Consider the following 24,363-nt stretch of genomic DNA (forward strand, 5'->3'; position numbering starts at 1 on the left):
GTTGCATTTTAACCTCTTGGCTCTTTTCTGCAGGTCACTGAAACTCCTTTTTCAGTAACACCTTTTGGGGGCTTTGGCTTTGAAGCATCCCTGCCGGATGTGTTCCAGGCCATATGTGGAATTGTACTCAGCTGCACTGAAGAAATAACTTGCTCGAACTTGACAAAATGCAGAGAGCAATTCAGAGGCATTCTTAGGTAAGAGGGTGCTTTGTGCAGCCCAAGAGAGCTCTGAGAGCAGTCAAGGCAGTTCACAGCCTCTTCCTTGTCTTGAGCAGAATAAACAGAATAATGACACTTTTAGAAAGTAGCTATGGGAAACTCAGCCTTCCCAGGGTGGGAAGAAGTGGCATCCACATGCTGCTATTGGATTCAATCTGCCTTTCTCAAGTCAATGGTCTTGATAGTCATGTGTAGCCTTAGGTGCTTCTCCATTTGGGTACAACAGGCCCCTTTCCTCATATTGACCAGACCTGATGCATTATTCTGTGCCACCCTGACTTGCGGGAAAATGTAATAAAGCTAAATGCAAATATCACAAGTCCTTGATTTTCTAGAACTCATGTTCTACATGTGACAGAATCCCATCTCTACTGATGAGAAAATGGTGGCTCTTTGCCTGTGTGACTCTTTCTTGTGAGTTGCATCTAGATCTTATTTCCTAGTACTTATCCACTATACCTGCCAGTGGATAATTTTCAAATGCCTTCAGTTATGTTCTTGTTTTGACTTAGTACATTTCTCCCCTCTTAATCTTCTTGTGCAAATCCATTCTTTACATCTACATACACACACTCTATGGCAGGCTGCTTAGAAAGCTTTAGGAAACTCCGTGGATTTGGGGGAATCTTGCTTCTAGCAAACCACCTAGCCTTTAAATGGTTGAGAATCCCTTCATTAATTCATTCTTTTACTCATCAAATATTTGCGGACCTGAAATCCTTCAGGCCATTTCCTACTCACATATTCTTGTAGATACATGAAGCCCAGCCAAGAAGGCCAGTGTGCTACATTTCTGATCTTGGAGAAAAGGAAGGCAGTCCTTAGGCCCATTCTTGACTGGGTGTGATCCAACAGGCTTCATCCCAGAAAGCTGACATTGGTCAAGAGGAAGACCTGTGTAATGTGAGCAGTCACATCCACTCCCACGAGATGCTCATGTGTTGTGTGGTCTACAGATGCCCAACTGCACTCTGGACACATCTGCTGCAGCTCTAGGTGTAAAGCTTGAGTCCTCTCACTTCATTTAAAAATCTGTGTGCCATTGATCATCTCTGACACAGATCTGCCTCAAAAGATTCCACTCTGGGCTGGGGTTGTGACTCAGCAGAATACCGCTCACCTCGCATCTGTGAGACCCTGGGTTCGATCCTCAGCACCACGTAAGAATAAATAAGTGAAATAAAGGTATTGTGTCCAACTACAACTAAAAAATAAATATTAAAAAAGAGATTCCATTTCTGAGTTTGCATAAAGATTTCTCTGAAAGCCCCAGGAACATTTGGTGGTACTCACCATGCCAGGGTAAAGGGGACAGGATGGAGGCTTTGGGGTTTATTAGAAGAGTCAAGAAGAATTTTTCTCCTGAATGTGAAAGTATAGAACCTTGAGGATGACCAAATGAGATGATCACAGAAGTAAGCCCACTTTAGTTTGCCCAGACTATCTGAGCTGGACATCAGAAGAATGTTTCTTTAGAATAAGAATCTATGGACCTGTCTAGTGATCTCCCTCTGAACCATGTACTATCTAGCTATTTGAAAGATATCAAATGTCTAATGTGAGTCTGCCTGATGTTGTTGGACTTAGTTCCATCTGCTGAGATTCTCTGGGGGCAAAGGTCAGCTGAGGAAGCAGAACTCTTGTAAGCAAATGTGAAGATGGAGGATACTCTGATTATCTAAATAATTCAACATATTGGTTTGGGAGAAAGCTCCTCCAGAGAGAGTACAATAACACAGAGATAGTTGGCAAGGTGTATTTGGGCATGTTCCACTTCCAGAAGTTGGCATTCTCAGCATGCACAGCCAGGTGAGGAAACCCAGGACTCAAAATACTTTTCCATGCTTTTAATGACCCTATGGGGTCAATGGTGTGCACGAACACAACAATCATGTACGCCAACATAGAGACACAATGAACACAGACAAAGGTCTTATGCACAGAATAATGGAATGGAGAAGAAAAATTTTCCATGGTTCTTAGAAATGCCACATGGCTCCCTAGGATTTTGTGTGGCAGTACTTCACAGGAAATGTGTTTTGTATTTCCAGTGGAGTAGGGTAAGTGTTTGAAAACTACCATCGATTTTCAGTGAATGGGATGTGAAGTCCTTATTATTTTTTCCCTCCATGGATATAAGGAGACATTCTGTCTCCTTGAGAAAAATGGGAGGAGAAGAAAAGTCTCATTGCCATATCTAGGGATTTTAAAAATAATTCCCAGAAGCTGTAACGGAAGCTACCACACGCAGCTGGAGTCAAGACTCTCAGGGATGTCATAGGTCCCATCTGGATACGTGGCTCCACTGGCTTTGGGTCTGCTGCTCAGCCGGGGCTATCACACAGGGAACATGAAGCTGCCCACCTGTCACATCTGACACACTTAAGATGTGAGGCTTAGTCAACTTGGGAGGATGGTGAGGAAAGAAGAACTACTGAGGAGGAAAAGGAAATTGGCAGAGTAGATCCTCAAAACCAGGAGCAATCCAATAGCCTGGTAAGTCTCCAGTCCTGGGCCAGAGATAAGCAAATCTTCCTCCACTAAGAAGAAAACACCACTGAGCCCAAATAGGAATCACAATGGCTACTGGTCAGCTGGGGAAAATTAGGCTCATGAAATTCAACTAATGGGATTCAACTGTTTCAGAGGCATTAATTAAACTTTCTTTTAAAAAGACTGTAACTTCTTGGACTTGGCATTTGGATAATGTGCTTCAGCTGCAAGGATCCAGAGGTGGAGAGAGCCTTCCTTCCCACGGATCCCCAGAGCAGCCCAGTCCTGCCTCTTCCTGTCACAGCCTCACTCAGTTCCTCATCTCCTCCCCCAGAGTGGGTCTCCCAACTGCCTGCTCCCTGTTGGTCCCTTCTTTCCTGGCTGCCACCACAGTATTATGAAAACACAGTTTCTGTTGGTTCATTTCCCTGATCAAACAACTTAAATGCTTTCCATTGTATTGTGGATTAGGATCAAAACCTTTGGTTGGGCCTCTACCAAGGATGGGGCCCCACTGGACCCTCGGGGGACTCCTCTGCCTACACTCTCATCAAATCTCAACTCCAGCCTTGCTGGGTGGCCAGCTACTCTGCTCTGCTCTGCTCTAGCACTTCCTGTGTGGCCTCCAGTTTTCCTCAGGGAATCCTTATCTTTTCTTCTTTCTTTAGAAACGAACAGACCTAATAATCTTGTACAACTATGTAAGTGACCAGGAACCTTGACCTACCCCATAGAAGCTGGAGGCACACGGCTTATATTCCCGCTCCACCACTGAACCTTGGCAAGTCAGACAACCTCTGGGTCTTAGTTGCCTCCTCTGTAAATGGGGCACATTACGATGTCTCAGTTTGCAGTTGACTCTATTTCAAATAACTGTAGCTCATGATAAAGGTTAACTTCATTAGTATCTGTCCAAGACATAGAGTAGTACCTGCAATGTAGCAAATGTATCTAGGAGTTAAATTCAACAACAACACATGCATGTATGTCCTTGCTGTGCAGGCAAAGTGTCCTGCATACAGTTAGTAGAAACTACACTGTCTTAACTTGATTCCAAGTAACCAACTGGCCATTTCCTACTACCACCATGTTAACAAGATTCAGTTCCCTGGTGATGGAGAAAAAAGATAATAGTTATTGGGTAGTGGCCTTATGCTCAGATAAGACAAAAACATCCCTGTTGCCTCAAAAAGGGGAGAGAGTTTTTCAGCCGATCTTAGTATGCCTTTCCTTTGTCTCTCCTCATCAGTGAGCATGACCTGTTTATAATTCCAACATCCACTCCATCTTGAAAATGCTTTCCACCCAGCTGCCCTGTGCTTATGGCTTTAGGCTTCAATAGGAGTCAAAAAAAGATCTTGAACACTAATATCTTTACCATGAGCATGCTGGCAAGTGTCCTAAACTTACTGGGCCATACAAAAAAGGTCCATCTCAAATGAAGAACCCAAACGATATGATGGGTACCATATGAAGAGGGAGAATCCCAAGGCATGATGGAGACCAAAGGTGACACACATCAACTGCTGGCTGCCATCTGGATGGGATTTGAAGGCAGGATGCAGTGAAACCTGTGCTGCCACCCCACAAGCCTCTCTCCAGTGGCTTTGCACCATTATTGGTCTGGTACTAATTTGAGACAATGCCCAATCACATCACAACAAATTAGCCACATACATGCGATAGCAATCAACTCAGGGGGCAATCTTGAATGCAGGCTGGGGGATTCCCTATCTCCATGAGCTACACACTCCCACAGATGTTTCTAAAAGCTCTTCCCAGAGGCCCATTTAGAGAGAAATTAAATGCAACTTTGACTTAATTAACGTTTTAAATGATAATGAATACAATGTAGATTCATAAGAGGCATTTACATTGTGTTGTAAAATTGATAAAAATTTAATAACTCTTTGTTAATAAGTTATGTCTCCCCAGACCCATAAAGCCTAAGGCGCTGCAAACTCCAGACTGGGTCTAATCCAGGCTCCTGGTGCAGGTGGAGGAGGGAGGCAGAGATGGACTTGACATTTGCTCCAAGCCTACTCTAATTCAAACCTCTGCTTGTTCATCAGTACTTTATTTCATACAGTAAAGGTCAGGCCTTGGGCTCAAGGCAGAGCCCTGACAAGAAAGCTCAAGTGGAAGGAGGGCTGGCCCTGGCATCTGTCGCCAGAGATAGTGGAGGAGGTTGAGATGCACTGCTAACTGGCCCCATCTGTCCTCCACCAGGAAGGTAAGGGGAAGAATCCATTGCCCTGTGGTAGGAGCTGTCAGGGTGAGTATTCTGACAACTGGCCACTGTCCTGAAATAAAAAGGCAAACATAATTTCCATGTCACCTTGCATGAGGACCTCTGCTTGGCTTACATGTGGCATGCCAACGTCTTTTCTAGTTTCTCTTTTAAAGAGCCGAGTCATTTAGTATACTGCCGTGCCCTTGGAAAGGGAGGTGGCTAAGTGACAGGGTACACACAAAAGACCCTTTCGTCTCCCCTCATTCTGACCTTTCTACTTCTTATCTCTCAATTCTGTTTCAAAGAATTTCTTTTGAAAACTTGGCTCCCTTTTGCCTCCTGTTCGCTTCCTCTTTCATCTCTCTGTGGTGCGCTGTCAGAGCATATTTATGTTAAGAGAGTCAGCAATACCTTTCTGAGGGTGAGAGGGCAGGTAAAACAAGGTCCCCAAATTCAAGTCAACTACTTCATTCAACAATGAACTGCAAGAAAACAGACATTTTTTCTGGATGATTTGTTTGGAATCTTTTTAGAAACCATCAATTTAAAGAATTCCTTTCAAAGCACAAGTTTTATCTTCTACAATGCTGATCACTGCCTATGTGGTGGCCCATTTCTAGTCAACTGACTGGTCAATGTGGTCAGTGCCTCAAGCATGAGGCACTGGCTCCTGTAACCTTGCCTGTGACCAATCAAAGTGCCCCAAGTCTCCTACTGAAGACATTGCCTTAGTCACATGGGATGGCTGAATCTTATCCCAGGCCTGTTTTCATTTCCTGCAATGAAATGCAAATGGCCAAATCAGGATGCATGGTCCATGTTGCTGCAGTGTTAGAGCAGAATCCAAAGACTCCTTTAGTTATTGATGTAAATGTGTGTAATGAATATTGACAGAGAAAGGGGATGGGAGAGGATCACACTGGCATGGCTTACATGAGAAAATGGGATAAATCTGGACATCCAGATGCAGGGTTTTAAAAAATAAAAATGCCTGGGAGTGGAGGTGGGAAGAACTGGACAATGGGTACAGTTTCAGTGAGAATGGAAGGGCAAATTCTGCTGATACACACTAGGTTGACTGAGTTGACAATAATATAGTATATATTTCAAAGTAGCAGGTAGAGAGAATTTGGAATGTTTTACCACAAAGAAATGATAAATGTTTGATGTGATGTATATGCTAATTAGCTTGATTTGATCATTGTACAATATGTGTGTGTGTGTGTGTGTGTGTGTGTGTGTTTGTCTATGGAAAACTCACATACTCACATTATACCCCATAAATTTGTGTCATTACTATATGTTGATGAAAAAAATCCATGGAAAACTATAATTAAACTAATATGTGCTCAGTATCCTTCAGCTTTCCTTTTCCCATTTCCCTCTCACTGTGGCAGTGGTGAGAAGAGGAGGCCATTGGTTTCTAGGACCCAAAGTTAATAAGTAAAACTGAGGATTGGAGAAAGTCTCCCAAATACATAAGAGGAATAAAATAATGATAGGCTGTTGGTCTTTAGAAGCAGTTTATTAAGTGAACTGTCCCCTCCACAGGCATGTCCTATGATGGACTTTTTTTTCTAGAGCCCTTTCCATCCCCTGCCTTAGTATCTGATTTTATGTTCTTCAAAATGCCATTAGTTCACTGGAGTGACTGTAGTTCTATTGACAATGTTAATTCTCTGCCCACACAAACCAAAGGCCACTCAGGATAAGCTGATTTTTGTTTATTATCTGACAAGACTCAAGATTACTCTAAACCGATTTTGGTATGTCTCCCTTCAACCTAATCGTATTGGACTTCTTCTCTCAGCTTACCCCTCAGAGTTGAATGCCTCCATGTGTTATATTTATGCCCGAAATAAAAGTCATGCACGATTTAAAATTAGCTACCTTAGTTTGCAAAGCATGTGTGTAATCACGCAGGTTTAAGCTATTGAAAGGTTAGCATGAGTGATCACACGTGTATTTTAGCTAAAACTAGTTCCAAGGGCAACTATAATAACCCGTTTCTCTTCTGCCACATGATTAATTTGATCTCACCAGAGTTACTGACAGTCTGTGACCAGAATCACATCAGGCAGGTCTCAGCAGGTCTGAATCAATAGGGTCCTAAGTTGTCACTGCGTCATAATTTTAATTGTCCCTTTCTATTTGCACTTAGCAATCAGATATCAGACCAGACTGAAAGAGCAAGAAAAAAGTTCCATAGAGAGAAGGGACATTTCACAAAATTACATTGGGAAGGAGTGGGGCTGATTAGAACCTACATCTGTATGTATATACGTGTGTGTTGCTGGACGTATATTTTTCATGTTGGGTAGTACTACAGGACAGCCACTTGTGGAAAAGGTGGGGCGCACACCATCCTGGTGTCTTTTACCAGAGCTGGCATTCTGCCCAAGATCATCAGAAGTGGAAACAGAATCAAGATGATCAGAAAATGACACTATGTGTTCTGATTCTAGCCTCAAGGATTGCCAAAAACAAAATGGTCTTGCCATGTGTCCTTATTTGTCACTGTCTTACTTTTGCTACACATATTTAAACTTTATTTTATTTTTATTTTTGTCTTTTCTAAACTAGACCTTCCTCTCCCAAAGTATTTATGTCACACCTTTTGCCTTTCATCTTCCCACCAGTTCAACAGAAAGAGACAACTGGTCTACCAGCAGGAAATTTAACAAGGGCTGATCCTGGGAAATGGCCCACACCTCCAAAGAGAGGTGCCTGAGCAGGAGGCAGGCAGGCCCTGCTAGTAGAAGGCAGGTTTTGAAAACTGTGTGAACACTTCTAATGCATCATCCCTCCTCTGGGAACCTGCTACTTTTACTCCCACTTCAGAAAACACGTAATGGGACTTCGTGTTTCAACTTAGCGTCCCTTGAAAAACGGAAATCTTTCCCTTTATAAGGAAAAAAAAATTGTAGAGAGGGAGACGAAAAGCAAGAGAGAGACGAATTAGGCCGTCTCCAAAGCACACTGGCTCAACTGGGAAACTGCGACCAAAGCAAGCTCCATAATAGCATAATGACCCTTAATGAGTGTCTTGGGGAAACAATACAGCCTCAGCATAAAAGACAAAGGGCAAAACCCATCATGGCTTCGCTGACACTAATTCAAAATGATTTTCAGAACAACTAAAGAATGTAAGAGAAGTAATCTGATCCGCCCATCTGACCTCACTTTGATTCCAGGGCCCTTCTCCTGCCATTTCTAATTGTCAGACCCTCTACATTTCACATCTGCTCATATTTAATAAAAAGCCCACTCTCACCACTGCTCTTGGAGTCAACTCGCTCTGTCAAATGGGCACCGCCCAACCCCACCACCGGCAAGGGTCACCCAGGGACTGCTCTGGAGCTCTGCCAGTGGGATTCCGCAAAGAGAGAGAAAGAGAGAGAGACTTTTTTAATTGGAGAAGAAGGGCTTATGTGGGTGCATAAAGGGGCTCAAATTGGAATGAATTTTTCTAACTTATTATTAGTGGTCAAAGGTGAGTGGTCTCACACAGGGATGGATGAAATCTGCTTTTGTTTGATGGAGTGACGACGGTGGGAAGAGGATGAAACAGAGAAGGCCAACCTCCCCCTGAGCTGTCAATACCAGTTACAGCTTCAACATGGGCCCAAAGCTCCATGTCTTCCACGGGGGGGTAGAGTTGCTTGTGCTGGAGGCACAGAAAGGACAGTAAGATCATGCACAGAATGTTTCTGAGAGGATGGGACAATCCCGCCCCAAGATTTTCTTCTCCTGGCCTCCATCAATGCTTAGATGAAATTGCAGAACAGAGAAATCCCTCTAATTATGGTTTCTCCTGGATAAAGTAGAAATTACACACACTGGGCATCATGGCCCTTAAACAGGGACACAGACTTTGCTGTTATTGATCTGTTTGACCACAGCCAAAATATGACCATAGGCCCTAGCTTGGAGCCACAGTGGCTCCTTCCTTTTTCCACTAAATCTGTGGCCAATGTTTCAGAGCCTAGTGGTTACTTGAGAACAGCAAAAGATGGCTGGCAGTTACATCCACAACTGCCAGTCAAAGATATGTGGCCAAATGGTGCCACCACAGCTCACCCCTTTGTCTTCCTCCTCATCTTTGAACCTGGCATTTTGCCACACCATCACAGATGAGTTATTTGTGCAACTGTGACTTGGGTCATCTGGGTAGTGGCATAAAAACTAAGAGAGAACTCTCAAAGGGAGAATAAAGGTTAAGGACTCATATTGTGGCATTTGTAAGAAAGATACCTCCTTTCCATGATTCTAGGCCAAAGTGGTTAGTGTAGCCCATAATTCCTCTCAAAGCAGCCTCCTTTAGGTGTCACTTTTATCCTTCATCACTGCTCTGGAGGAGCAGTGAATCAGGAATCAGAGAGGATATCCTATGGTCCTAGGTCCAACTTTTCCTAACGCCTCCAATACAACTTGATGCATGTGTCATGCCTCAGACCAAACTGTGTGTTCAAATATCAGACCTGGCATGGCTCACCACTCTGGTGTGTAGTCTGAGTTTAGTGTTACCTCCCTGGCCCTACATATCCCCATGGTCACCATCACACAAGTACCCTGTGCTGGGACCACTTCCAGCACCACACCAGGGAGTTAGGCAGGTTTTGCTTTCATGGGAACAGATGCTCAAGAGCCCTGTGCTCTCCCTTCTTCTTGTAGTGGGTGTGAACTCATCCTCACTGGTAAAAATGTAGCTCAACCAGGTCTGGGAACGTAGGAAGGGAGAGGATGGATGACAGTACAGTTGCCAATAAAGAGGAATGGATGAAGCACAGAAAGAAACATTGCCTCCTACCTCCTTCACTACCAACAACATGAAATCAAGGTCACGATCATACTTGGTGGACAGCCAAGTCCTCAAGCAGAACACAGCCTTTTATGCACGTGGATGAGGACACACATCCCATCCTCTCCACCAAGAGCTTCCGGTAACATCATCAATGAACTGTGTCAACAAAACAGCAAGGTTTCTGGTGAAGACAGGGGTAAGCATGGTCTCAGGGATGTGGCTCATCTCAGCCTCGTTAGTCACCAGCAGCTCTTTCACATCACTGAGCTCCTGGGAGACAAAGGCCTGTGCTACTGACTCGGAAATCACGGCGGTTTGACTTACAATTTTTGTTATTTAGATTCATGATTATTACAAGATACCTTAGTTAAGTGGGGCAAAATAAAAAGTGGGGAAAAATAAAAGATTTTTCTTGGAGCGATTCTTTGAATTAGTCATCTCTCTGAGGAGAAGCTCTAGAATCCACCAGCCTATGGAGGTTGGCAGATTTAAAATACCTTTTTCCAGAATATAGCACAAAATCTGGCACTGGAGAAATGAGATTCAGGTTAGAAAGGCACAGAAAAAATACCATATGTGTAGATGTTTTTGCAGACATCTGCACCTAAACTCTGTTGCATTTTCAAAAATTAAGCTCATTTAAAAATTTAATGTTGAGCTAGCTTTCTCTCTTAACACTTTTTTTTTCTTCCTCCTTTCAGCCCAACCCAATTTATAGGCTTTTCCAAAATATTAAAATGTATATTTTCATATACCTCTGTTTTAATATAGTATTTGAGATACGGTCCTCTTATACTGATTTAAACCAGAGAGAAAGAATATCGCTGGACTGTTACATCACAGTACTACCCATTATTGCAAGAAACATAATAAACCAACAAAGTCAGATTCCCTCCTCAGCACATACAGGGACACAGGCAGCTGGGGCAATGAGTCACCACATAACAGATCACACTGGGACGAAGACACCAGCCCGACTGATTCACAGAACCACGGGGCACAGCACGAGACAGGGATGAGACCACAGAGAGCACAGACAGGGGGTGCATGTCGAGATTGAACTTACAGGCACGGAAACTGGTGGAGCAATCATTAACAGAGACAGAAGAAAGTGGGAAGGCTCTCTCAAGGGTGTCCACGTTACCACGCACACGGCCTGACATGCACGAGCAGTCACGCTCAGAACGTCCGCAATCAAAACAACATGCCCGCCTCATTCTCTTGTAGATGGACATCTTGGCTATAACCATGTGGTTGGATGGGAGGAGAGGAAGAGCGGCAGTTAATGGCAAGGTCACACACAGCAAGACAGCTGGAAGGGAGCTGAAGGGATTTAACACAGGTCTTAGTTCACATTAACAGTCTTGACCCAGGGAAAAAAAAAAATGCAGAGTGATTGTTGATAACAGTTTGGTTGTACATCAAAAAAGCAGTGAAAATATAAATTGCCTTTATAGTCCCCCTAGGCTGATGCATATTATTTTTCTCCCCTCAATAGAGCGGTGACCACGGGAAAAGGGCATGGCTGAACACAAGTGGGTTCTTGGATGAGAAGAGCAAATTACAGACAGCAAAAAAAGGAACCAACATTTTCCCCCTGCACTATTAATGCAGAAAGACAAAAGAAACACATGGCCAATCAATTAAATTAATTGCTTATTTGGTACCATAAATGGTCTTTGCAAGATGCAAACATATCTAATAGGTAGTTTTTTTTTTCTTTTTTCCTAATTTCCATCCATTTCTGGGCATTAGGCAGAGCCCGGGACAAGCTTCCATCAAATTAGATGTGAAACGATTACGTGTTAATATAGAATCTGAGGATGCCTTCACTGAACTTCCCGGGAGTGAGTTTACATGATAGCTATAGGAATTTAAATTTACTCTTGACAGAACAAATATCCAAATCTGTCCATATAAGAAATGCAGCTACTCAAGGCTAATGCTGCGTATTTGACATTAAAGGAAGATCGCAAATAAGAAATCACCAAAAGCATGAGATGTTGGTCTATTGGAATGCATTTGCCTACTCATGGGGGCACCTTCTGCTTAAAGCCGAATCTGAAAATCATATCTGTCTTTCTCTCCTCACCCACCAGAAATTCAGAAAGCAATCAGTCTATTGGTTAAACATTCTTTTTTTTTCCCCCTGTACACAGAAAATACTGGCCAAAATAGCTTAGAAATCACAAAACATAAAATCAGATAACAGTTTCCACAATGAATTTCTTATTGAGATTTGCAGGCCCCCGTGGTGGCTCTTCTAAAGCTAGTACTGTAGGTTCCATGCTGCTCAGGGATCCAACCCAAATGCTGACCTACACGAGTTGCTGGATATCACCCCAGCAGTTCCCAATGCCCTTCACCTTCACCCCTCAAGCCAATTTATATTTAAGTACAATAAGATAAGCTTTTTGTACCTTGTTTTGATGCTACAACAGGCAAACATGTTTGCTTATCACTTAGCATGGACTAGCCTGCTTCTCTCACAGGGTGGGAGAAGAATTCATATTTATTCCAAACACCACAGCCAAACAGTGAACTTGAGTTGGAGAGGTGTTATTCCCCTGGGTCCACACATGCCATTAGGAAAGTCATTCCCCACCTCCTGCCTTTCTTCTTTGTTGTAGAGAATGGTTGCCCTCTTATTTAAAAATGTGGCTTGTGGTTTTGCCCTCTTTGAATGTTACAGTCACCGAGAAAGGGGTTTAAACCTCTCAAATGGGTCAAGTCCTGTTCTAAGACCTTTATGACTTGCCATATGGTATATTTTTCAAGCAAGGGTAAGGTTATGATTGTGAAGAACAGGCACTGGGGGAGATGAACAAGAGATCTCTTCAGCAGCATCTCCATTCCTGTAAACTTGGCTCCCATGTTTAGTGACACCTTCTTTTAGCATACTAACTAGTCTGTTCCCATCATCATGCAGCCCTAGCCCTGTTCAGTGTGCAGTATCTCATTCCTTTGAGCTTAGTTTTTACCAAAAAAATTTAAAAGTATTTAAAAAGAATTTCACTATAGCATTTGAGTCAAAGGAATTCAGAAGGCATGGTCTGAATTCTCAGACACCCCCAATAAACAGCAGTGGCTGAAGTCAAGAACAGGGTGGGATCTGGGGGTTTCAACTAAAGACATGAAAATAATTGTCTCATATGTGAATCTGGTTCTGGTGCACAACCTGGAGAATCAAATCCTTGTTTTTCCTTTCCTAAGTTCTTTTACTGGAAATATTGATTTGTTATTTATATGGAAGAGGAAAAACAAGGATGATTTTTTTGTTTCAAAAGTTTTTTAAATCAAATGATGTAGCAGAGGAGAAGACCATCAAATCAAACTTGGAAATGCTTTGCTTTTTGTTAGCAATAGTCCCTGGTTTCCATTTCCATGCTGCTATTTGGGGTTCATACACAATAACAGAATCTGACACATTTATAGGGAAAGAATATGTGTGTGAGTGTGTGTGAGTGTGTGTGTGTGAGTGTGTGTGTGTACACACACACACATATATATCCATATACACACATACACACATAGATGTATGTGTGTATACATACACATACCATCTTTAAGGACAAGGGGTGGAATGCTAGGGATACAATAACTTTTGAAACTACTTTGTCAGAGGCAAACCCATCATAATGGGTGATTATGATATCCAACCAGTGGCTCTCAGGGACTGTTTGCAACTGCCATTGTTGGCTCTTCTGGAAACCATGCATTGTTTTAAAATTTCATATTGTTAGCATGCAAGAACAGGCTGAAACTGGTCATCGAAGCAGCAAAAAACCATTTGCTATAAGAAGATTAGCTGTTAATTATAAGCAGTCACATTCCAAAGCAGCATATGCATAAAAAAGAAAACATGCTATTACTCGTCATTCCTTCCCAGTCATTTTTACACTCACACCAAATGCAAAATAGAAATCTCAAAAAAAGACAAACAAGCACCACAACAAAAAAAAGAAAGAAAAAACCAACAAGAATGATCAACAAGAGGCTCAAAGACAAGACAGAAACAGTTAAAAATGATTGAGCCCCACATGTTGACAAACCTTCATGAGTCACAATGTCTAGACCAAAGGCCACCAACTGCGAGGGTGGCTCCTTTTCTCTACTTCTGGAACAGTCCGTTTTCATTGACCCCTGTCAGGAGTCTTCACATGTATACTTCTGAGTCTACTTTCTTAAAAGGTAAGAGTAATTCTGACCTTCCATCTGGGGAAGTGATCCATCAGGCCTGAAGGCTGTGTGTGCCAGTCAGGAAGAGATTTCCTCAGGGCCATTATTCAAGTCATGGACAAACTCTTTAACTGAAAACTGAGGAGGATTTGCATCTCTGGTAATAGATGTTTCAGAAGATGCAGATACTCTGTGTGTAAAATTATACTCTCAGGTTTTAAAATAAAGTTATATCAAAATTATGTGGTGGATCTCCTAATTTGGGAATTACCTCCCCGTCATCTCCCTCAACTCTCTCTCTCTCTGGCTTCCAGATCCTGCAAGTTTTGTTTTAGTGATTCCTAGCTATTAAGAACCAATAGTATTTTATTTCCATTTCTTAGTGAGTTTTTTTCCTTTTTCTAGAGCCAATTTGGGTTAAAAGGTTAATTTCAGACATCAGAGCGCTACTTAAAACTCCCAAGGTTAGGTTTCAAAGAGCAACTTGAAAAACTTCAGCATTTATTTAATATAGAAACAAGTTTCTTATCTACTCCTTGGACACACTAAGTGTCCTCTCTCTCTCCTTTTGTGTGCTGAGTTTTTTTCTTAGGTAGTTACCCATTGCTCTCTTGCCAAATCCCAATCCTCAGAGATTTCCTAGGGAATTTCAATGGCAATACAAAGTGGATCTATGAGGACATCTAGTGGATCGGTGTGAAACAGCAGCTAGTTAACAGAGGAGTTAACCTGAATTTGGCTGGCCTTTCTCTGAAAGGAGCAGAAAGAGAGCCTGCTGTCTCTAAGAATTGAAATGTATGCAGCAGTGTCACTTCAATTCAATGGCTGCTCCGATCCACAGCAGATGTTTAGGGGCAGTAGGGATGGGGAGGAAGGGTCCTAGAAGAGGATCCTAAGGTGATCAAAAGTGGTTACGTTGCAAGCACATGGTCTTTGCAGTACCAGCTGATGGGGTCCTCACAAGATCCTGTTGCAGCTTCCCAGACAGGGAGCAGACAAGAGTGTGTCTCTGGCAGGTGTGAATACTGTAGCTACTTGTCATTCCATCTTAGGGCTCTTGGAACTTTATGCTCAATTAACTGCCCCCATGGGCAGAGTTAACTCTGGGAAAGTAGAAATACAGGCCTCCAGGGACTCCATTTTCTCTTTGGCCCACATCATTAGGTTCTTGTTCTGGATCAGTGCCACAGATTCAAAGAGGTTATCTGGTTGCCAAGAATTAGATCCTGGGTCTCACCTTCCTCCAAAAAACTCTGGTTGAGCCATTTCATAATTTAAGAAAAAGCTTTTATGTGCTTTTCTTCACCACAATAAAGTGGGTATTCATCCAATATTTCCATCATGACTTCCTTGTAGTATTTATAGAGACATAATGAAAGTATTTCCCTAATGGACATCATCAAAGCTATCTGTTTATTCTTGAGTGTTTGAAATGGAAAGATTTCTCAGATGTGCCCTTGGACTGCTTTTTCTCTATTTTCAAAAATCATGAACATGAAAAATGAAACCTGCTGCAGATGTAACATAGTTACTACTCTTTCCTTGGGACAAACTGACAATCATCTGTCAAACTCAGATTCTTTGCTAGTTAGCCCTTCTGAGCCAAGCCTGGAATAGGAGGCCGAGTTGGATCCCATCCTATCCCCAGCACCATCTGCCTCCTGCATCAGCAACCAAATTGTCAGCCAATTTGCAATTGCAGAATCTTAATTTCCAGGGTGGATTGGAAGGGGCAGGAAAGGCAGCCCTGGACAGAGAAGCCCAGGTGGAGTTTTCCAACTGTTGGGGGGAAAATATTTTAGGTTTCCAATGGAACAAATTCAAGGGAAGGTTGGTGTAAAACAAAAAAAAAAAAAATCTGTCATGCAACTAATAGACACTTTTCAGATCACAACCTCACTTTAAAAATCAGTCCAATGAAGGAAATTGTATTTCCAAGCATGAACCCTAAAGTAGCAACTGAAATGATTGAAATGATAAACAAAAATATCCATGGAAGAAAAGTCCGCCAAGGTTTAAGTTTGAGGTATATTGTTTGATGTGGCACTGGGAATCAAAGAACATTCTTTCAAGTCCTATAAATGAGGAATGATGTCTTCACTTAGCAGAAGTCCTCCCATTACCTTCTGGAGGAAAAAGAAAGTTCTTCCAGGTGGTTTTCCAAGAACAGGGAGAGGGAAAAGACAAAGCTAGTTAACATCAGTAACAGGAGGCACTCCGAGCTAGTTGATTCTGCCCTCAATGATCACATTGTATCTGGGAAAGGTAGAAGAATTTGGCACTCTAGTTGTTTGTTGAATGACATCACGTTTTCTCCATTCAGAAGGAATGTTAGATGGACTACGCAAATGCTGTGCTCTGTAGATGAAGGGCGCTGCAGAGACAATTTTGGCAGAATTGTGCATTGCGTGGAAGTCAGTCATTGTTTTGGGGGGGGGTTGTTGTTGTTGTTTTGTTTTGTTCACACTGAGCATTTCATGCCCTCCAAAGACCAAAGACTAGCCAAAATCAGATGCTCAACTTGCTCTTCTGCTGCAAAGGAATCTGAGAGGACCCACTGCAGAAATATCTTCTTCAAGTTCCAGAGCCGTTAGACTGAATGAGTTATGGATTGAGTCTCATTTCAATTTCAGTGGAGTCTAATAAAGTTTGTGAGTAAAGATCCAGTGCTGATGGTGTCCCTGAGAGCAACGCTGCTGTCAGTCACACTCTGTAATGCTGCCCTTAAAAGCTCCTCCTCAATTGCCACATCTGGTTGGGTGAGGGGGAATCACCCAAAACTTAACATGGACTCGTTCAAACCCCTACAGAACTCATTTATGAAATGGAGCATCCTTCATGAGCCCGTATTTCTTACTTAAACAAGTAAACAATTCTTCCTAGATGTCTGACTAATGCTTATAGAGAAATATGAAAGGTCTTACTTCATAGTGACTAAAAGAGAAACTTTGTTTTAAAGCAAGGGAACTTCATAGACTGTAGGAAATAATTACCACTGTGCAAATACTTGTCTCCAGGAAGGCAGTTTAGATACTTATGATTCCAAAGATGGATAGCCAATTAGTTCTCTAGGAAGCCCCTTCTTGTATAGAGAGGCACATATACTGTAGTAAATACATCCCTCTCTCTATGGAATATCTCTACACTTATATATAAAAATATACATTTTTACATATAAAGTACTGGTACACATCATATATATATATCACAACACAGGAATATATATGTAACCTATGTGTTTCCTTCTGGGGAGGAATTCAAGCTCCATAGTAGAGGAGAGCAAGTATAATTTATCAATGGCAAGCATGATAATAACCCCCAATGGACAAAGCATCTAGAGCTAGAGTGGTAATTACTCCAATCTAATCAGTGTCCTTCAAAGTCCTGAGAAAGGCCTTCAAGAGAAACACACTGTTGTCAAGGTCTTATTTTCAAATGTAAAAATAAGACAGCATCAGAAGCTGGCCAGAGGCTGAGGGTGGGTGGATGTGTGGAGAGTGGGATCCAGGTACTCTCTGGCTCCAGGTTACTCTGCAGACCATGTTGGGCATGAGTGAATTGGGGCATGAAATCACTGCTCCATGCAACATGTATACCAAAAGTAAAATGAAATTGAAACTGTACAGAAAATGAAAGAAGTATCTCATCTAGAGAAAGACAGGGCAACTAGACTCTGGGCTGGTGGGAACCCGTTTTACTCACAATAGATCACTACCAGTGTGCAGTTTAAATAGAGTAGGGGGCCGTATCCCAAGGCAGCAAAGAGAAAAAACATAAATCAAAGATATGTCAATGATCAGAAATTTTAAAAAAATTCCTTCAAACACATCAATCTAGATAGGATTTGTCCCCTAGGAGACTACCCTTTGGCAAACTTTCAGAGGCTAGGAGGGAAAATGTAAATCATTAGACCAGGTTTGTTACACACACAAAAAAAAGAAAATGGGTAAATGGTTGAGTCTGAGAGCTTGCTCCTTGGACAGGTAGCTGGACTGGACTCATGTTCTGGATGAAGAGCTATGAAGAAATGGAAAGAAATGCAAAAGTTAAACTGGACCACCACCACAGACTTTCCGGAAATGGAATGTCCAAACTCCATATATTTCTGGGTAATATGACACGAAACATTGAAGGTTACTGAATGAAAGGGAATGGGAAGGAAAGGGCAGAGCTGGAAGGGGAAGAGTTGGGTTGGGGGAGGCGGGATTGAAGCTGTGGACAAAGGAAGTAGAAGGAGGGTTAGGAAGCTAGCAACTATCATTAGCTCTTCCCTCATGGACACATACTATTTTGGGGTGAATTATTAACATTTGGACTAACAGATTTGGACAAGTGACATGGTGGGTCAAATGCCCTCTCCAACTTAGGGTACCAGGCAATGCCTACCCCAAAATATGGGATTCCCCCAGTGTGTTACCAATGTCCCTAGCTCTTTCTAATGAAAACTTCTTTGCAACCAAAACATATTTTCTCCAGTCTCCTCACTTTTCTGACTTAACATGGAAAGGTTGCTACTCAATAATTTCATTTTATTCTAACCCCCCTCCCATACACACACATTGACATCCTGACCTCTAGGCTATGACCTTTTAATTAGGAAGAACAGCATTTGGACAACTCTGATTGTTATATCAAATATTAACCTCATAGCCGAGGGCCTTGTCACACTGGCTTGGCTTGGTCAAGGCAGACTTTATACAGCAATGTGTGCCCTTGCATGATGGGAGATCATATGTTTTATTAGTTCAACCAACTTTAAGAGAATAAAGTTCTTTTAAACAATGACATACCTCTCCCCCAGGATGAAGCTAATGTTCAGTGCTATTTGCTTGCCTGGAATCAAGATGGAGAAAATATCCTGGAGGTCAAATCCTTATTTGCAAGGATTTTTAAAATGGTCTGCTGTGATCCACTAGTGTCCTAGGAGGGACATTTAGTTTTGCAACAAGAATCAATGAAGCTCTCTCTATATATATCCTTCTACTTCTTCCCTTCCTGACCAAGACACCAAAGAGATCTTTTCAACTGAGAAGTGATGATGTGGTTTTCTTGCTTGAACTCTTCCAACAGCTTCCTGGTATAGAACTAAGACCCAGCTTCTTACCACCACCTGAGCTTCCTCTCTAATCTTGGGTAAGTACCACTCTTTCCCCAGTGCCATCAACCCCACCAGCTGCTCTGTCATCCCTCGGGCACTTTTGTCCTATTCCCTCACTCTTCTCCCTACTTGGCCTTGGGGCTCAGCTTCAATGTAACCTCCCAGTGGAGTCCTTTCTGACCTTCCAAGCTGGGAAACAGTAGCATTCCAACTAGGCACCTGATATTCTCAGACAGGCTTGCCTCTCTTCTCTGCACTTGGTTCTGAGCTTATTTAACTATTGGTGTGATGATGGTTTGTGTCCTGTCGCTAGCAAGAATGTCCCAGGAGGGTGAGATGACATACATATCCTTCTCCACTCAATTCTTGGCACCAAGAATGGCACCTTGCCCCAAAAGGGCACTCAAAAATATGTGAAAGCTCACTCAACAGTACGCTGTGTGTAGTCTTGCCATTTCATTGATACCCCTGTGGGACAAGGGTCTCTGGAAAATAAATAACCTTTCATGGAATGTTATCCTCAATACTCTTCTACCTTTTCCAAACCCCTCACTGAAGAGCTTCCTTACAAAAGAGTTTGCCGTCTTGTATTTATTATTCTCTGTTTACCTCTACCCTCAGGATGTCCTGTACCTTCTGATGGAAACAACCCAGGAGATGCCTGGCCAAATGAGCTTCTGTATTCACAATTAGCCAAGCAGGGCTAGGTTGACTGCCTCATGGGAAGGGTGTCTGGAGTCATGGAGCCTGGGTGAGATTAGACGTGGAGTGAACTTGCTTCTGAGCCTCTCAGATGCTCTCTCTGGGAGAGTGTCAGAATGGGAGAAATTCATAGGTTCCAAGAAGTCAGAGGCTCTTGCTATAAGATATCAATAAATACACATCTTTGTTAGGTGACAGTGGTAGGAGGGGGGGTGAATATATTAAATCAGTGGAGAAGGGAGCAAGATGGTAGGACTTAGCTAGTTTGGGAGCCAGTCTGAAAGGATTTCCACAGAAAGTTCTCCAGACCAAGAGCTGCCCTATGGGTACTGGCCCAAGGGATTGAACTATATTTTTATCTTTCTGGTTGTGCAGGTGCTCCTTCAAGAGCACAGGGGGGAAAGGCCCTGTTTCAGTTGGGATAATCCAGGGGTGGTACTCTGCTGTCTGGTGTGCATGTGAAAAAGTATTTTATAGTGTGATCTTTTATGGCTGTGTTTGTACTCATCAAACCTGAGGTCACCTATCTGGCCCTTCCATCCTGCAATAAAGATTAAGGCACTCAGAGAACAGCATCAAGAAAGGCCTCTGGGGACCTGAATCCCTGCACACTGGCTGTATGACTGCCAGCAATCTCATCCTCTCACTAAACTTGGAAGCCTTGATGCCTCTTTCTGTAAAATGGGATTAATAACACCCCCTGACAATTACACAGGGTTATAGTGAGGATCAAAGCTGCCATCACAAGGACTTCTTCAAACACTGAAGGAAAGGGAGGCATCATTATTTTTCTTTCTCCAGGGTTGAGAGCAATTTCTACTAAACAATGCAGCATTGATGCTGCAAAAGGCATGGCCTTCACAAGGTCAAAACTATAACTCCTGGTCTCTGGGAAGCTCCAAGCCAGTGTCTCTGATTCAACACTGAGGCCCCAGCTGCTCTAGAGAGGTATGTTACAGGCTAGGCCAGAAGCTACTCAGCCCAATGCATCTACCCCAAGGCTGGCCTTTGGGACAATGGTGTTCAAGGTCCTCGGCTAGAGCCATGTTCTTTTCTTAGAGTGGTCTAAGGGAGTCACAGTGAAAAACTCTGACCTTTGGTACTAAAGCCCACAGGAATTCCAAATGGAAAGAGAGTCAATTCCCATTTCGGAAACTGAGCTCTCAGATTCAGTTTCCTTCTCAGCCCTAGCACAGCCATCTTTAGGTAGTGGTTTCCTGTCCACTGGAAATCACTAGACAAAAACACTCCATCTAGTACAGTCTTAGTGTCCTACTTCCTTTCTTTCTTTTTTGGGGGTCCTGGGAATTGAACTGTACACACTTATCTCTTCTTCATTATTTTAATTTTGAGACAGGGCCTTGCTAAATTGCTCAGTCTGGCCTTGAACTTGCGATCCTCCTGCCTCAGCCTCCTGAGTAGCTGGGATTACAGGCATGCACTACAGCAGCTGGCTGGGTGTCCTACTTTTTCACATCATACTTGACACTACTAGACTGGACATATCCTCTGGAGTCAAGAAATGGAGACTGGGTACCGAGTTCACCCCTAGGTATTATTGGTGGTGATTTTTCGTCCTCTAACAAAGCAAGGATGGCTATTTCATATTTCTTTGAAATTGCGGTGTGAAACATAAACATATTCAAGAGAACTCTTGATGTTTAATGTTTCTCTCATAGGGAAAGGGGAAGGAAAATGAATTTGGGGGAGTAGGAAGGAGGGGGCAGGGAGGGGGAAAGAAACACTACTTACGCCGTTTGCAGCCGCATTTTTTAATTCTTTTGGGATCTGTGATGTCATCATGACAGGCCTTGCAGTAAAAAAATGCCCTGGAGAAAGAGAATGGAAAAACTGACACATTTCATAATCCAACCAAATGAAATGAGTACCACATTTCCTCCGCGGTGGTGCCAAATTAATGAAACATGCCAGCACTAATTTCCTTTAATCTTTTGAAAAGTTTAGACATTTGCAGACGGAAATGTTTGTTGCAAGACCATTTATTTCAAACACGGGATTCTGTGATTTGAGTTAGTGCTTCTTTTCATAAACCTGCATTTGCAGAGGAACTGGCAGAAGGGTTGCTGATGAGACACACCGTGTCTGCTTGCTTGTCTTTCATTTTGGAGAACAGCACTCGATGCTCTTTGTCGGGACACGTGAACCATCAGCCCTGAATCCTGGGTGGAGAAGCTACACAACTCCCAAGCCCCACAGTCTACTCAAATGTACATTAAAGGGGACAAGCAGGGTGCTCCACTGTCAAATGCAAACATTAGCCTTGTCACTTTGAAAGCACCTTTTCTTGTTAGCCTGAGTGAGAGAGGGTTGAGAGGAGCTAGGAGAAGAAACAACAAAGGCAAGAAGTCTAGCAGTTTCTCTGTCAAACTCCCTCTGGGATTTCATAGCTCATTTCACTGCATGGCTGGCGGGACCCCCCGCCCCCTGCTATATACAGCCCTGAGAACATGTAATAAGTGAAGGTTTTCTTCTCACTATGGAGCAAAGCTCAGCTGACCAAAGCTGAGCAAAGGAATAAGGTGGGTAGAAGGAACCCTAGAAGAAGCCATCGAAAGAAAATCCCCTAATCAGATTTGGGTGTCAATATTGGATTACAAAGTGCATTGGCTTGTGTCAAAGATACTTTGGGGGCTGGGGCTGTGGCCCAGTGGTAGAGTGCTCACCTAGCATGTGTGAGACATTGGGTTCAAACCTCAGCACCACATAAAAATAAAATAAAGATATTGTGTCCACCTACAACTAAAAAATAAATATTAAAAAAGATACTTTGGTAGAAATAAGACCATTACAGCACAGTTTAAGATCACAGGGTTAGAAGAACAGTGTGGGTGGAGGGTATGGATGGTCCCCAGTTTAGGATGAGCAAAAGTGAACCCATACAACCTGCTGTCCACTTAGTACACAAGATACTAACCTTTTTAAAAATATATAAAATAGGCTTTGTTGTTCGATGGTTTTGTACAGCCGAGGTCCAATGTAAATGTTTTGAGCACAGTAGACTAAGTTAAGCTAGAGCAGGTGTGTCAAATGCATTTTTGACCGTGATATTTTCAATTTATGATGGTTTACTGGGATTTAGTCCATCATAAGTAGAGAAGCATCCAAACTGGGGAGGTGATAAAATTCACTGGAACAACCTTACAACCTTATGGATCCAAGAACTAATAAAATCCCTGGCTTAGCACCTTTACCACTCCCAACATGAACTTGAATTCCAGGGATAAACATGGTCTTTTCCTGACTGGGCTAAAGAAATAAACACAATTCTTGACTATTTGATTCTGAGATTCCTTTTTTTTTTTTATGTTTTTCACAGGACTTGCATTTACGACTGGCACTGGCTAGAAACCAATGTTAAGACTTTTGGAACTGGAAGGGATTGTGGGGATTTGAGCCAAATCTCTAGGACTCAATGTCCCCATCTGAAAACTGAGGAGGTTGTCATGACCTGCCCAAAGTCATCTGATGGTGGAGCTTGGCTGGCCCCGGGACTTCTGCATCCAAGTCCAACGCCCCTTCTACACAAGAAGCTCTTCCACTATTTCTTTAAATGCCAGCTGTCATCCACTTTACAAGAAAAGGAAAGTTAGCTGGCTATTTGTCCTGCACAGCACTGTGGTTAATAACCCAGTGCACAGGGATCTGCCTTAAACAGGAAGGACAGGAAACAATCCATGTTGGGACAAGTAATTTGCATCCATTTTCTTTAGACATTTTCTCCCCCATCCCCCTACTGGATTCTCCTACAGGCAATAGTAATAATGACACTTATAAAATGCACTTATAAAATGCAGACTATAGGCCAGGGGTTGTTCGAACATTTTATAATCAATAACATATTTGATCTTCAAACAACCCTTTGAAAGAGGTATGATTATTACTTTTCTTTTACAGATAAGGAAACTGAAGCCCAGAGATACTAAGTGACTTACCCAAGGCCACACAGCTAAGAGGAGGAGAGAGCCAGGATTCATATCTATGCAGTTTGGCACCAGAGTCCAAGGTTTTAAACACACTACTAAAGGGATTATATGATAATGTGTCTGAATAAATTAAAGCTGGATTCTTCTTCTAAACTTAATGTTTACTCCTAATTTACAAATAAAAATGTATATATTTGTGATGGTCAACATGATGTTTTGAAATATATATGTGCTGTGGAATACCTAAGCGAATTATATGTTTTCACTTATGTTAATGTTATGTTTTGATATATGGTGTCCTCCAAAGCTCATATGTGAGACAATGCAAGAATTTTCAGAGGTGAAATGATTAGGTCCACTGTGACATATCAGTGGATTAAGCCACTGAATGGATTAATTTGGTGATAACTGAAAGCAGAAAGGGTGTGGCTGGAAGTAGGTCACTCAGGGGATGACTTTGGGGCTTACATTTTGTCCCTGGTATGTGGAGCTCTCTCTCTCTCTCTGCGTGCTGGTTGCCATGTCCTGAGCTGTTTTCTCCACAAAGTCCTCCTGCCCACGATGCTCCACCTCACCTCAGACCCAGGTCTATGGAGTCAGAGAACCACAGACTGCACCCCTGAAACTTGGAGCCAAAATAACTTTTCCTTCACTGTATTGTTCTTGTCAGGTCTTTTGGCCACAATGAT

General features: G+C 42.5%; 1 protein-coding gene across 9 annotated transcripts in view; it reads right to left on the reverse strand.

Moving 5' to 3' along the window:
- KCNMA1 (potassium calcium-activated channel subfamily M alpha 1) overlaps positions 1 to 24,363 on the reverse strand; it is a 705,800-nt gene that overhangs the window by 104,706 nt on the left and 576,731 nt on the right. For 4 of the 9 annotated variants that reach the window (XM_081267518.1, XM_081267514.1, XM_081267517.1 and 1 more), the window contains exon 18: positions 21,483 to 21,559. In XM_081267518.1, coding sequence (XP_081123644.1) covers positions 21,483 to 21,559 — 77 coding nt within the window. Of the gene's footprint in view, positions 1 to 10,817; positions 10,992 to 13,901; positions 17,948 to 17,971; positions 19,888 to 21,482; positions 21,560 to 24,363 lie in introns of those variants that run through there. The other 5 variants (XM_081267516.1, XM_081267515.1, XM_081267511.1 and 2 more) reach the window with 3 other exon arrangements.

The sequence above is a fragment of the Spermophilus citellus genome (assembly GCF_964194105.1).
Source record: "Spermophilus citellus genome assembly, chromosome: 15".
Classification (NCBI taxonomy): domain Eukaryota; kingdom Metazoa; phylum Chordata; class Mammalia; order Rodentia; family Sciuridae; genus Spermophilus; species Spermophilus citellus.